This window comes from Monodon monoceros, unplaced genomic scaffold (genome assembly GCF_005190385.1).
Source record: "Monodon monoceros isolate NGI ecotype Baffin Bay Population unplaced genomic scaffold, NGI_Narwhal_1 Super_Scaffold_13, whole genome shotgun sequence".
In the NCBI taxonomy this organism is placed as follows: domain Eukaryota; kingdom Metazoa; phylum Chordata; class Mammalia; order Artiodactyla; family Monodontidae; genus Monodon; species Monodon monoceros.
Window position 1 is genome coordinate 25,331,424 of NW_021703769.1, and position 14,930 is coordinate 25,346,353.

At 49.4% G+C, this 14,930-nt stretch overlaps 1 protein-coding gene across 1 annotated transcript; it reads right to left on the reverse strand.

Annotated features, from left to right (window-relative positions):
* Nucleotides 1-3,846: 3,846 nt before the first annotated feature.
* Nucleotides 3,847-8,437, reverse strand: BPIFA1 (BPI fold containing family A member 1). The gene is made up of 7 exons (XM_029220806.1): nucleotides 8,278-8,437; nucleotides 7,945-8,104; nucleotides 6,365-6,472; nucleotides 5,898-6,047; nucleotides 4,954-5,038; nucleotides 4,274-4,337; nucleotides 3,847-3,911 (listed from the first exon to the last, which is right to left on the reverse strand). The coding sequence occupies exons 1-7, from the start codon at nucleotides 8,435-8,437 to the stop codon at nucleotides 3,847-3,849; spliced, it is 792 nt and encodes a 263-aa protein (XP_029076639.1).
* Between the last annotated feature and the right edge of the window lie 6,493 nt (nucleotides 8,438-14,930).

Genomic DNA, 14,930 nt, shown 5'->3' on the forward strand with positions numbered 1-14,930 from the left:
AAATCCATGCTTAGATCCATCAGAGAATTGAGGTCATAGGGCAAACAGCCATCCTGAAATCTGGAGAGAGAGAAACACATAGAATTATAGTCAAGGTCATCTTCCCTGAAGCAGAGGCTGCTGGAGCCGGTGACTGGCAGGAACATTTAAAAGGTAATTATGACAAGTTCCTGAAGACTGGAATGTGGACTAGCTTGAGAGTTAAAGACTCCTGGGGACCCAGTCTTAAGGCCTGTCTACCATTTTGACAAATGTCCTTGGGGAAAAGATGATTCATACTGACTGGCTGAACTCTGAGTCAGGTCAAGTAAAGACAGCCTTGAGAATGGGGTCCTCCAGGGAGCTAACAGATCGCTCGAACAATGACACTTCTCCGGGAATGAGGCTTTGAAGTTGTTCTAATCAATCCCCTTCTGCCGACCTTCTGTGGCTGCCAGGCTAACGGTTTTCACCAAGATTATGGGCTTTTGGTTTTCAAGTCTACTGTGGAGCTGGAAAGTGGGAGATGTGTAAGTAAAATGTCACAAAGCTGGGCTTCCCTGGTGGCACAGTGGTTGAGAGTCCGCCTGCCGATGCGGGGAGCGCGGGTTCGTGCCCCGGTCCGGGAGGATCCCGCGTGCCACGGAGTGGCTGGGCCCGTGAGCCATGGCTGCTGAGCCTGTGCGTCTGGAGCCTGTGCTCCGCAATGGGAGAGGCCGCAGCAGTGGGAGGCCCGCGAAACACAAAACAAAACAAAACAAACCAAAAATGTCACAAAGCTTGCTGTTCTGACCAAGATTCAGCCATTTTTTATTGAATAAACACACCCCCAATCCCAGCCCCGGATTGCTGCAAGCCTTTGGTTAATTTCCAGAGTTCTGAAAAAATTGGTTCGGACAATTTTTGCCGGTTTTCTGATTGCTTTTATGTAGGAGAGAATTTTTGGAGGTCTTTAATCTGCCATTGCCACTGACATCCTTCTGAAGAGCTTTTAAAATGTGAAAATGTCCTATTATAAGTCATAAATGTGTTCTGATTAACCAGGTCACTTGTATCCAGGGGAATCTTAGACCAGTTAATTAGGAATTGAAATTGTTAGGGGAGGGGAGGACCCATCAGTGGGCTATAGGAAGAAGTCCAGGGAGCGGTAGGAAGAAAATAATATCCAGAGATGGACGGTGGGTGTGTGTCCAGGCAGGAATGCAGTTTGGAGCCATGGTCAGAGGGCAGCAGGACCAGTGTTGAGAGTCCCAGGTGTGTGCATGTGCCCGTCTTTATCCACCTTGATTCTTGGGGCCTCAGCCCTGGGGCACTCTCAGTCCCGACCTAATGCTTGCCCAGAGAGGACATGAAGGTAGTTAATGCCTGGGTTCTCTGCAAGTCAGATCCTAATTGCCGGTTTCCAGTCTGGAAGGTCCTTTCTGTATTTCAGGTCTTTCACAGTCATAGCAATCATTCAGCTGCTTACAGAATTTAACCACTCATCCTGAGCTCAAAGATCTTCTACTTCTGTGAGTGTGGAAGACGTTTCCCCTCTTAAATCCTCACCAGAAGACGCATGCTGGTTTCCTACAGTAAGCCTTCTTGCAGTTCTGAACCACGGGACTGTCGTCCCCTGACGCCATGTTGGTTGGTGGCAATGGCAAGTGGAGATAGTGGTGGGTCCGGACACGATGGCAGGTGTTTGGCAGGAGCTGAGAAACACTAGCCTGAATCTGTTCATTCTCACAGGGTCAGTGGGGTCTCTCGATGTCTATGATGTTTCCGTCCTTGATTTGCCTTTTTGTTACTCTGTGACCTTGTGCAAGTCATTCACATACAACTCAAGGCCTCAGCTGTGGAGTGAAAGGGTGGGGCTGATCCTCTAAGGACCTCAAACAGTGAAAGCACATTTATTTATTATTTATTTATTACTTATTTAAAATGAAACAGTGATTTTTAAAAAAAATTATTTTTTTTATTTATTTATTTTTATTTTTGGCTGTGTTGGGTCTTCGTTTCTGTACGAGGGCTTTGTCTAGTTGCGGCAAGCAGGGGCCACTCTTCATCGCGGTGCGCAGGCCTCTCACTATCCCGGCCTCTCTTGTTGCAGAGCACAGGCTCCAGACGCGCAGGCTCAGTAGTTGTGGCTCACGGGCCTAGCTGCTCCGCGGCATGTGGGATCTTCCCAGACCAGGGATCGAACCTGTGTCCCCTGCATTGGCAGGTAGATTCTCAACCACTTCGCCACCAGGGAAGCCCGCATATTTATTTTTTATTTGAAGGGACAATGTCCCCCAGCCTGGGTAGCCCTTCTTCTTCCTTCTTGCATCCAAGTTTTCATAAATCTAATCTGTATTCACAGTCTCAACTTCCTTACATCCCTTTCTTCTCAGTTCCTTAAAATCAGGTTTCTTCCTCTAAAAATATGATTCTCACCCAGGGCATCAATAATCGTTTTGTATGCAACTCAAATGACCCTTCTCTGTGCTTATCTTTCCCAAGCCTTTCAGCAATGAACATTCTGGACCAGTTTGTCCTTCCTCCTATACTTCCTCCTTGTCATCTTCATCACCCTCTTGCTGAGAGAGCAGAGAAGAGGCCAGTATGACTGGGTGCAAGTAGGCAAAAGAGAGGTGGTAGAGGACGTGTATCTATCAGCCTCCTGGATGTCTCCCTCGAGGTCCCCCAGGCACTTTCACATAGCAAGGCCACAGCTAAAAGGCATAATATTCCTGCTGAAATCAACTCGTCCTCCCATATTTCCAGTTACCTTTGGGATTCCCCACCTGAGACACGGACGGGAGCCTCACCTGCTCCCTCACCTCCACCCTTCCAGGTCCACCTCCTGAACATCTCTCTAATCTACCATTTTCACTTCTTGCGTGGTATCTTGTGTATCATCACTTTTGCCTGGAGTGTTACATCTACCCAACACCCTGTCCACCCATCCTAGGAACCCCAGAGCAGTCTCTCTGAAATCCACACCCATCTGAACATCTTCCCATCCTGCCTAAGACCATTAAGATTTCCAATGTAAGGTCCAAACTCTGTTCTACAGCTCCAACCACTCAGGCCAGGGCACTTTCCCAACTATGAGCCCTCCAGCGATGGTGAAGGATGACAAGGCACCTTGTGCAGAGAAAGGACAGCTTTATTTGGTGACGAACGTGGAATGTGACATATGCTTGGTGGGAAAGAAGGGGAAGAAGTTTCCTTGGAGAGGAGGCTGCTCTGGTTTCCAAACATGGCCGTGTCATGGTCCAGGACACGGGCCAGCCTTCTGTGAGCCCTCAGGTGCTGGGCAGGGCGTGGATCGAGCAGCAGGAAATGGTTCTGTTGGGACAAGACCCCAGCCGGAATGGAGACTCGAAGTCCCTGAGTCTTGCTGGTATTGGCCCATCCTCAACCCCCCCCTCCAGAGGGTGGGGAGGAGGCTGAGACCCTAAGGCTGTGGTGATCTTGACCCTGAGGCCCGGGGTCAGGGGGCTTCTTGTGCATGTGCTTGAGTGAGTGTGTGTCTGTGTGTCCATTAGTGCGTGGCACGTTTGCATGTGTGTGTACATGTGTGCGTGTGCTGACATGAGAGTGTGTGCCTCTGTGTGTCTGTCTGAGTGACCATATGTGTGTTCGGGCATTTGTGTGTGTGTGTGTGTGCACGTATCCACGACCATGTGTGTTTCTCTTTGTAGCTGTGTTGCGGTGCCGCCTGTGTCTCTCCACCTCTGTCAGCATTTCTGTGGACTTCTCTGTGCATCTTGGTGTATGTCTATGTGGCTGTTTGTCTCTCTCTTTGGATGTCACTGTCCCAAGCCCCCTGCTGCCCCCACCAGGAGAAGAACAGCCAGCTCCCAAATCCTGCAGAGTGGGTTGCAATACTCACTCAGCTCAGCACAGGCCAGGTCCCTTCCTGGAGGGCTGAGACTTTGATTCCAGCCCGTACATCAGTGCGTCTGGAAAATGAAGAAACAATAACCACAGACCAGAGTGAAGGAGCCCAGGGACCTCCACAGTCCTCCGGAGGCCTGGGACTAGGGAATGGGAACTCTGAGATCCAACCACGCTCAGGCAGGGCTTGGAGGGGACCGTACCGCCTCCACCAAGCAGCCCAGCTGTTCTCAGCGTCAGGGCTGATGTGGGGAGATATAGTCTATGCCTCAACATGATCTGGATAATTCAAGGCAAAGAAGAAATCGGAAATGGGGAGAGTTGAGGCTGGAGGGACCTAGCTGTCCCACATGTGCAGGGACAGAGCTCCCTGGGGGAAATCCCTGCTCCTGCAGTGGGGAGAGAGGGCTTGGAAGCAGGTACTTACTGACAGTGGAATGTACTAGAGTGGCGTCCAAGTGATCGAGAGCCTCACTGACCAGAGGGCACACCTGACCCAGGGGCAGAGAGGAGAGTTAGGCAAAGTGGCACCTTAGGGAGAGCCTGGCAGCAACAGCATCCCCAGTATGCATTCTCTGGGGAGATCGTCCATCATTTTTCTGTATCTGAGAGTGTCTGATTCGAAGCAGTCCCACGGATGAATGTTCACACATCCACACGGGGTGGAAGGAGGAACTGAAGGCATGGGTGAGGCGCCCAATCACGCAGTGAACTGTTGTTCGCTCTGTGATCTGGCACCTGCTTCTGAACAGGGTGGACTACCCTGGGAGGGTGAGTTTCTGGTTATAGGAGGCATCGAAGCATAGGCTGGGTGGGCCTGGTCTGCAGCCATAGTGGGGGTGGCCTGGGAGCTTCTTGGGGCAGAAACCCTTCTGTTTCAGCTGTAGTGTGGACACACACAGGGCCTGGCCCAGAGCAGAAACCAATCAATACATTTGGAAGGATGAAAGGAAGAAACGTGGACAGATGGATCAATGGACAGATAGACTGATGGATGGAATTTACTTATTAAACTGAGAGGCTCAGAAAAGCTCACCCCAGGGGCTTCTTTTAGCCTGAGAAGCTCTAAAAGCCAAAGGTCAGGAGCCCCCTCTTGTACTCACTTACCTTGCCCTGCACCAGCCCAGGAAGGACATTATTCAAGATCCCAGTGATGTTGTCAATAAGGCTTTCACTGGGGAGGGCGCCCAATCTGAAAGAGAAAAGCCACGGGCAGTGCAGGGGCCTGAGGCTGGTATGGAGAAGCACTTGTATGTGCCCACTGCAGACTCAGCACCGAGTAATGGAACCTGGCCTCATGCATCCACACCCACACGATCCACAACAAGGGGCACACCCAAAGGGAGTGCTACACTGCACAGCAGCGCACATACCACGTACGTGTAGAATAAACCCACAGTTCCAGGACACAGTAGGTGTTCAATAAGGCTTTGCAGAATCCATAGATGAATGAACAGTGGTTAGTATTTAGTTGCCATGAGGACTCAATGAGATGATACGTGTGATGCACAACACATGTGTTCAGTAAACGTGAGCCATGATGGGGACGACTCCTGTATATTATCCCTGCCTCCATCTCCCTTGCAGCAGTAACTGAAATAGTAACCCAGGCAGGCTCCATAGCTATTTTGCCCTTTACTGGCACAAAGCATGTCACATCTATTATTTTAGAGGATTCTGTCAATAATGCCAAAGTAGCTCCATATTGCAGTTATCTGAGAAAGCTGAGACTCAGGTTGGGGAAGCACTGTTCAAGTTCACACAGGAAGCCCTCCATCTCTTGCCACACCCCTCAGGTAGATGGGGCTTGAACTCAGATTTCTTGTTGCCTAATCCAGTACAGAATTGGTCAGCCTGGCCTAAGAAGGGATAAGTGACCATTTACCTACTCATCCATCCTTCCATGCATCCATCCATCCATCCGCCTATCCACCTTCTCACCCTTCCACCCTCCCACTCATCCATTCTCCCATTGTTCTATCTTCCCAACCATCCATCCATCATCCCATCCTATTGTTTCTGGACAGGAGTAGCCACCCCTCTGGCCTCACCCATCAAGCAGGGAGATTTGCAGGATGCCAGGGGAGAAAGTGCAGTTGCAATGGACGAGGTGGAACTTCTCCTGTTCATCTTTCACAGCTAAGAGTTCTGAAGTGATGTTTAGCTTCACAGCCAGCTTCAATGGACTTCCAACCAAGGGCCTGTAGAGAAGACACTCTGTTGCAGCTGGTCTCACCACATCCCAAGGCAGAGGAGGCTTTTCTCCTTGACAGAAATGCCAGCCGTCTTGCCCACAGCTGTACTCATCTCATTTCCCAACAGAGGAAACCAAGGCTCACAGAGGTTAAATGAGTTTCCCAAGTGACTCAAGATCACTCAGCATGGCAGCAAATGAGCTGAAGTTGGAGGCTCAGGTCTGTTAGACAGACTCCAACACCTTTTTTCTTTTTGACTACCCAAGATCATCAGGGTCTCCTCTGGTGAGCCATCCTCCCATTCCCCCTTGGGACACACTCACATTTTCACATGGAGGACCATGGCCAGAGGGATGGTGACATAGAGACAATGGCCATCAGGGCTCTTCAGGAGGACAGGTTCCAGCAGCTGGGGATCAGTGATCTTCAAACTGCCCAGGGAGCAACATTGGGGGGAGAAACATTAACTCCTCTAGTTCTAAATCTAGAAACCACACCTAACTCCACCTTACCCGTCCCAGAGTGGGAGCTACCCATGAGATGGGATGGAGGAGATAGGAGGGGAGTCTTGCAGCAAAAGCCACATGGGTTTCCAGTCTCACATCAATTTTTCCCAAACTCTGCCCTGGGTCAGATCCAGACACACACATGGCCCTCTCCTCATCTCAAGTCTATAAGGTATTCCAGGATAGAGACCGTGTCTGGGTTATATTTTCATCCTGTATGCCAGCTCAGAGCCTTACAAAGAAAGGGCCCACTCTATATTGGTTGACTTTGTAGGCTGATGAGCCGGGGGGTAGATGGATATGTGGGTGGATGCATGGAAGAGTAAGTGGTTAGATGGAGGGAGGATGGACAAATAGATGGATGGATGGGTAAGTGGCTATTGGAGTCTGGGCAATTGGAGTAAGTCCTTCACAAACATTTATGGTAGGAATCACTCATCCTGCCAAGTTCTTCAATGGCAGGTCAATCAACAATGTTTATCATGGAGATGGAGAAGCAGGAAGTCAGGGAGAATGGAGAGAGGGTGGAAGTAAGTCTCTTCTCTGAGCCAGCCACTGAGCCAGGTGATCTACATCTTTTCAGTCCTCCCAACAGTTTTTCTCTGTGGGTACCATAATCTTCGTTTTACAGATGAAGAAACCAAGCCCAGAGAGACTGATTGCCTTGCCCCAGGTCACCTAGCAAGTACGTGGTGAATATAAAAATCAAACTCAAGCCTACCTATCTGTCTTCTAGTCAGGGGCAAGCACCTGGGTGGGTAGGAATCATGGGAATAGCTCTGACCCAGTCCTATGAAGGATCTAGGCTTTGCCAGCTCACTGGCATCAAACTTTCTACTATTGCTCCTTGCTTAGAGAGCTCTCAGGTGGCTCCTGGATTGTTCATCTTGGATTGTTCCACGGACATCACATAATGATGTCACTGAGGAGAGTAGCTTACACTTTCTTGCTTACATCAAAGGCCACAGTGTTCTAAGGGATTTCACAGGTGAGGAGAACAAAATTACTATAATATAGTGGAAAAGACCTTGGCTTTGGACTTAAGTCAGTTAGAGTTAGAACCCTCACTCTGCATCACTCCTGTGGTGTGATCACAGGCACCTTTCTGTGCCTCAGTTTTTCCATCTGTAAACTAGGGATTATTAAATTGACCTCAGAGGACTATGGTGAGGATTATAGATGATGCTGGGGACTCAGGACGCGCTTTAGGACTGGGGGCAATTGCTAGTTCAAGAGGGCTGGTGTTCCCTGCCAGACTGTGAGGAAGGTCTCAGCCTGAGTCCTGGCCTCATGTTCAGATCACCCCCCACCCCCCTTCAGGGCCACTGCCTGGGGCTGTTAGATCTCCAACAGGGGTTCTCCGGTGGGGTCCAAGGCCCTATTTTAGAGCTACTCACTCAACGATGTTGTTCAGGAGAGGAGTCAGTAAGGGCACTTTCCCAAGCAGGCCCCCCCGCAGGCGACTGGGAGAGTTCCCTCCAGTCTTCAGGATGTCCGAGAGCGGAAGGTTTTCGAGAATGTCCAATAGATCCTTGGAGAGCAGGCCATCGCTGAGAGCTGGAAATGGGTATGGGGCCCTTGGGGGTCAGATCTGACAATTATGGGTCCTCAGTCCTTGCCCCCTTTTATCTCTCTTCCCAACCAACCAACCACACACACACACACACACACACACAAACACAGACATACACACACACCCCTGAAGGAGGTTATCACAGACTCTCACTTACCGCTTGTCAAGCTTCCAGCAAGATCTGTGGGACTCAAGGCCAGGGATGGAGTCATAGGCAAGGGCAGTGTCTGGTCCGGGGGCAAGGTCAGGGCTTCCAGCAGGACCATGGTCTGGGCCAGCAGCCCACAGAAGACAACAAGGCGCCCAGTTTGAAACATCTTCTCATTCAGTATCTGTGGAAAGAATGACAGGTCTACTGTGGCACGAATACAAGTGAGGAACCCATCCACCACCTGCCCCTGCCCCTGCACACCAGGGAGTGAATAGCAATAACTAACACGTTTCCTCTGAGCCAGGCTTTGGGTTGAGTCCTCCACACTCAGGCAGTGGAGGGGCGGGGGACGGAATGGGCAGATCTCACCTGGCTTCTCAGACGTCCCAGCAGATGTCTTGGTCTCCTCTTCCCTGCTGGCTACTGCTGAGGAGGCAGCCTCTTTTATAGTGTGGGAATCCGGAAACGAGCAGTTGAATGATGGGTTTCGAGATAACTCAGAATTCTGCAATCTGGTGGTGTCTTTCAAAGTAAGACACCAAAGTAATAATTACTCTCCAAAGTAAATAATTGCCAATCACATTAGTAGGTGGGACAGTTAAGCCGTTTGATTGACAAGTTAAACAGAAGAAAACTTGAGATGGGGATGTTACTCAAGACTTCATGGTTTCACGTGTGGGACTGAGGCTGGGGACCCACGCTCTGAGGTGGCCTGAAGATCACATTTGGAAACACTGGGAGAGGCAGCCGGTGGAGCCCAGGAAGGGACCTCAATCTCATATCCAGGCCTTTTCCATTCCTGGTCCAATTATTCTTCTCCGGTTGGAGGGCTCTTGCTCCCAAAATGTCAAAAAAGAGTCAAACTGTCTCTGATTTCCCTATATCTGGGGCACCCCTCAGTTCCAGGGCAGGGGTGTCCTGGTTTCTGAACCCTAATTGCGTGACAGTCACATGCTGGGGGCCACACATCCTCACAGAAGCCTGGAGGGAGGGGTTGCTGTTCCTCCTTTGCAGAGGAGAAAACTGAGACCCAGTGTGGACAGGTGCCCAAGGACACAGAGAGGATGGGGCAGAGTTAATGAGACAGGCTGGGGCCTGGGACCTGGGACTCTTTGCTGCAGTGCTTGCGCCTGGACAAATGTCTCCTCAAGCAACAAAATACAAACAAACTATAAGGGACTAAACATAACCACGTGCATGGGCAGTTGGGGCAAATTATGGACAACAAGATACAAAAGGACCTAAAACCCATCTGCCACTTCTGAAGAGCCAGGAGCAAAAACAGAGTACTGCGCATGCCCCCTGAACTCAACACCACCAGAGGGGTGGGCAAACTACGTAAGCCACCCCTCTAGCCTGACCCCTGGACGCACCCCTACCCTCACCCCATAGAAGGAACCAGGTTGCCCTGCCTCCCGGGGGGGGTGAGCAAGGGAACCTGTTACTAGTTTTCACTACCCCGTGCTGCAGCAGGGGCCCCCATAAAGGCTTGCCTGAATTTCTTGTCTGGCCTCTAGTCAATTTCTGTTGATTAAGGAAGGCCAAAAACCCTGGTCAGTATCATTAGGACTCAACCCATTGGATAATAATAACAATAAAACCAGTGTCAACAGCTAATACTTGCCAAGCTCTTGCTGAATGCCAGGTGCGGCATCGTTTTTCACCTCCAGCCCCTCACAACCCTGTGTGGGATGGGAATGAGTACGTCCATTCTACAAGGGGGAAACTGAGGCTCGTAGTGTGAGGTGACATGTCCAGAGTCTCACAGTGGGCATGGGGCCTAGGCGTTCACGCTCTAGTCCTTTCTCTTAATCACTGGGCTGAGAGATGAGGATGCCTTGGGCACGCTCTGACCGTTTTGCATCCCCATGTCTGTGAATGTCATGCCTCCCACTTTTATAACCTGGAAAATGCTTTCCAGTTTCCCAGGCCTGAGGGATTGTGTGACATCCTGGTCTCTACCCTTACCCTTTCTTCTTCCCTTCCCCAAATGAAGTAATGAGGCATTTGTTACCACCACTTGGGCCTTTGGAGTCTATTTTACAGGTGAAAAAACGAGGCACAGGGAGGTCCAGGCCCTAGTCCAGTGAGAGCATATTAAAAGCAAAAGCGGAGAGAGAAGGGCGAAATGCACATTTATGGACTACCTACTCTGTGCCAGGTGCTTTCCATACTTGAACTTCATCTTTGTCATGAGTGCTTGATATTGTTGAACCTCAAATGTCAGATAAGGAGACTAAGGTTCAGAGAAGGTGATTACTTCCCAGGGATACACAGCGAGTGAGTGGTGTCAGAATTCTCCCCTGTGTCTGATGCCCCTGTAATCAGTGAGCCACGCTGCCTTCCCCTCATGTCAGACCTTCACTGGAGCTGCTCCCACTTCCTGTGAGAGTCTGGCCGATGCCTCCAAGGGGCTGGGCCATGGCCTTGAACTCAATCATCCATTCAAGCGCTCACCAGACTCTTCCCACAGCTTGTATGTTGTCAGTCATCCTCAAAGGGGTCCCCTTTTATGTTATCTTGGTACAACTCTTGTGGTTTGGGTCAGGTTGCCACTATTTTGGGGGGAAATGGAAGCAGATAAGCCAAAGAATGGATTCAAGTCTGTTACTGGACAGCTAACAGCTGCTGGTTTGAAGCTAGGAGGCTGCATTTGTGTTACGGCAGAAAGGGGATGGATATGGGCGCATATTGCCCTGGTTCAAATCCTGTGACCCTGGGCAAGTCCCTCCAAACCTTTGAACTTCGGTTTCCTCATCTGTAAAATGGGAGGATAATATCTACCTCACAGGGTTGTGGGGGATAATGTCTGGGGATGGGGTATGAACTTCAGTTCATAAACTCATGTGTCTACATTTTTTTTTGAAGATTTTTTCTGATGTGGACCATTTTCTAAAGTCCTTATTGAATTTGTTACAATATTGCTTATATTTTATGTTTTGTTTTTTTGGCCGCAAGGCCTCTGGGATCTTAGCTCCCCAACCAGGGATCGAACCCGCACCCCCTTCATTGAAAGGCAAAGTCTTAACCATTGGACTGCCAGGGAGGTCCCTACATTTTTTTTTTTAATACATAATCCCTTCATTTATTTATTTATTTGCTTATTGGCTGCGCCATGCCACGCAGCATGTGGGATGGTTCCCTGACCAGGGATCTAGCCTGGGCCTCCGCAGTGAAAGCTCTGAATCCTAACCACTAGGCCACCAGCGAACTCCCCTACATATTTTTTTTCTAATGTATGTATAGTTTAGCATTTCACATGCCATTTTGCTGAGTAACAAAAACTTCCCCATTTCCCCCTGGGATTTTATTTCTGTTCCAGGGGCTTTATTTGTGCCAAGGCATCTGAAGAAGGCTGTCCTGTCCCTGTTTTGACTGGAAATATAGAAGCAGCCATATGCCATCTGACCCCTTGATGCCAAGATGCTGTGCTTCCCTCCCGTCCAAAAGGCCCCTTCGAATTTAGTCTTTACTTTTTTTTTTTGCGGTACGCGGGGCTCTCACTGTTGTGGCCTCTCCCGTTGCGGAGCACAGGCTCCGGACGCGCAGGCTCAGCGGCCATGGCTCACGGGCCCAGCCGCTCCGCGGCATGTGGGATCTTCCCGGACCGGGGCACGAGCCCGTGTCCCCGGCATCGGCAGGCGGACTCTCAACCCCTGCGCCACCAGGGAAGCCCTAGCCTTTACTTTTTACTGGACACCCTTGCTGGACACCCAAAATTGTTCTGTGTCTCGATTCCTTGGGTCTCAGGCAGGATCCCGGGGGACTGCCGCAGCCCATCGGCCTGGGACTACTGAGACCTGCCAGTTAACTTTCTCTCCCTGGGGTCCTGCCACCTCTCCTGGTTCTGGAAGGGAATGTGGACACAGAACCCCTCTGTTCTGGAATCCCGCACGTTGACTTGGGGTTTCTGTTGTCCTCCTCCCACGTCAAGGTTTGCCTGGGGAGAAGCAAGGCCATGAGACACTTCTCAGAACCCACTAGAACTATTTTCTCTTCAATTTCTCTTGGACCCTCGCACTCCACCAACCCAACATGGGAAATTTTCTAGTCCTGAGGGCAGGAAACCTTGCTTCAATTCATCATGTATATGCTATTCTTAATGTCTCCTATGCCCCAAATTTTGAAATTGAAAAACCCAGGCTTTAGGAATTCCCTGACAGTTCAGTGGTTAGGATTCAGCACTTTCACTGCCGTGGCCTGGGTTCAATCCCTGGTGGGGGAACTAAGATACTGTAAGCCGCAGGGTATGGCCGATAAAAAAGGGAGAGAGAGTGAAAAGAGAAATAGTATCTTATAACTAAAACAAACAAACAAACAAAACAACTCAGTCTTTAAAAAAATTTAACCTACAGTAAAATTGACTTTTTTTGGGTGTATAATTCAATGAGTTTAACACATGAATAGTTGTTGTTTTTTTTGCGGTACGTGGGCCTCTCACTGTTGTGGCCTCTCCCGCTGCGGAGCACAGGCTCCGGACGCGCAGGCTCAGCGGCCATGGCTCACGGGCCCAGCCGCTCCGCGGCATGTGGGATCCTCCCGGACCGGGGCACGAACCCGTGTCCCCTGCATCGGCAGGCAGACTCTCAACCACTGCACCACCAGGGAAGCCCACATGAATAGTTTTATGTAGCCACAATAATACAATAATACAGAACAGTTCCATCACCCCCAAAATACACTCATGCTGCCCTTTCATAGTTACCCCCTCCCTCTTCCCCTGCAACTGGCAACCACTGATCTGTTCTCTGTCACTGCTGTTTTGTCAGAGACCCAGGCTTTGTAGACTCGAAAGCCTTCTCTCTGCTTCTGCTGAAGTTGCCCTTCCTTGAAACACAGGTACTGTTTGTTCCAGTGCCCTGAGCAGGGCAAGGGTCATGGGGCATCAGGAAGCATGGACGGACACCCAGCTAACATTTCAAGACAGTGTTTTCCGCATTGGCGACATCAATGCCTCCCCAACGTGTTTGTCAGAAACTGGAGGTCATGCCCTTTTCTTCCTACGTATCAGATTATGACTGTGTCTGGAAGCCTTTACTGGTATCATTTTGCGAATCAAGGGATCCTTTTTTAGGTACTGAATTGAACTATGGTTTAAAATAGACTGAAAATGTAGTGTTTCCCCTCTAATAAGTGGTTACTGTAAAGAAGAATGGGTTAGTTACAGATCGAATAAGGAAGCTACCTCTTCTCTGTATATCCAGTGTTTGTGGTTCTCTGTATATCCATTTTATATTATTGCTAATGAACATGGGTTCACTGGTGAAAAATCGAGAAAATACAGATGAACTAAAAGGAAAAATTAACATCTAGAGTCCTGCCACTTCCCTTTTTATTTTAATAAATATCCATCCAGTCCGGTCAGAAAAACCATGAGATCCATTTCTAAAGGGCAGAGTTCATTTTATTTTTCAAGGGACTCTGAACTATGCAAGGTCGTTTTTCCAGAACTTGGGGGTGGGATGCTGGTTCTCTTCCCTGGGAGTCAGAACTCTGTACGGAAGGGCTTGGAAGTTACAAGCACAGGTGAGCAGGGCCTGGAGCAAGCTTCTGAGTATTTGGGGCTGAATTTCTGCTTCAATTACCGCCCCCAACCCCAGACCCCAGTATCATAATAGAGGTCCATTGTGAAACAAGCTCCTCCAGGAGAAAACACAATGAGTCCACAGCTCTGTGAACCTCAAAATGAAAAGAAAACAGAATGCGAGAAACCCAAGGAGGCCCCTTGAGAAAGGCACCCCTGGAAGGATCAGGAAGAGGACAGACAAAAGCTGCCTTCACAAGGGAGCAGGCAACCTCGCTGGAGGATGGGGCCCAGCCCTCCCATGTTTGCTCTTTGAATCATGAGCCGGAAAACCCCTGTAAACTCAAGGCTGTCAGGGGGAATCATTCGTGTGAACATGGGTGTTTAGGGTTGCAGATCCCCAGTGAAGCATTTCGGATTAGGGAGTCTGAATTGAAAGATGGAGACATGAGTATCTCTTGCCCCATTCTCATCTTTGAGCTGTTGACACTTCTTTGTTTGAGCTTGTCAATCTAGCAGAACGCAGATTTCAACATTTTTCTCCCAGTGTGGGGTTGTGGGTGGGATAGGGGTGTTAGAAGGAAGGGATGGAAGACTGAAGTGGGGATTCAGAGTGGTCAAGGCTGTGGGCTCTGGAGTCTGGCTGCTTGAGTGCAGTCGGCTTGGTCATTTCCTGGCTCTGTGACCTTGGGCAAGTGGCTTGCCCTCTCTGAGCCTCAGTGTCCTCATGCATGAATAGGATAGCAGTTTTGGACTTCATGGGGTTTCTGTGAGGATTTGATGAGATGCTGGATGCAAGCTCCTAACACCAAGATTGGCACATGCAGAGTGCTTAGATGTATGTGCTACTATTATTGTGTGTGTGTGTGTGTGTGTGTGTGTGTGTGTGTGTGTGTGTGTATTTCCCCTTGATTTCTCAGTATGCTCTCCCTTTCCTTGGGTGGAGGAGGGCAGGAATCTATATTTAAGAAGTGAGTAGTCATTAATCAAATAATTAACCATGAATTAAATGACTTTTAATAAGTATTGCCCATGGACCTAGCAGATGCTAAACATATTGCAAATGTCTTTTCATGTACTCCTACAAACATCCTGCATGGTAAATAGTTTTTATTTTCAAAAAAAAATTTTTTAT

Excerpts from the sequence above, each read along its gene's own strand:
- BPIFA1 (XM_029220806.1), bottom strand. The coding sequence starts at position 8,437 with ATGTTTCAAACTGGGCGCCTTGTTGTCTTCTGTGGGCTGCTGGCCCAG. Across the intron at positions 6,473-7,944 it reads CTCCTGAACAACATCGTTGA|TTTGAAGATCACTGATCCCC; the intron begins GTGAGTAGCTCT and ends CTCCCTGGGCAG. Across the intron at positions 5,039-5,897 it reads CAAATCTCCCTGCTTGATGG|ATTGGGCGCCCTCCCCAGTG; the intron begins GTGAGGCCAGAG and ends TTTCTCTTTCAG.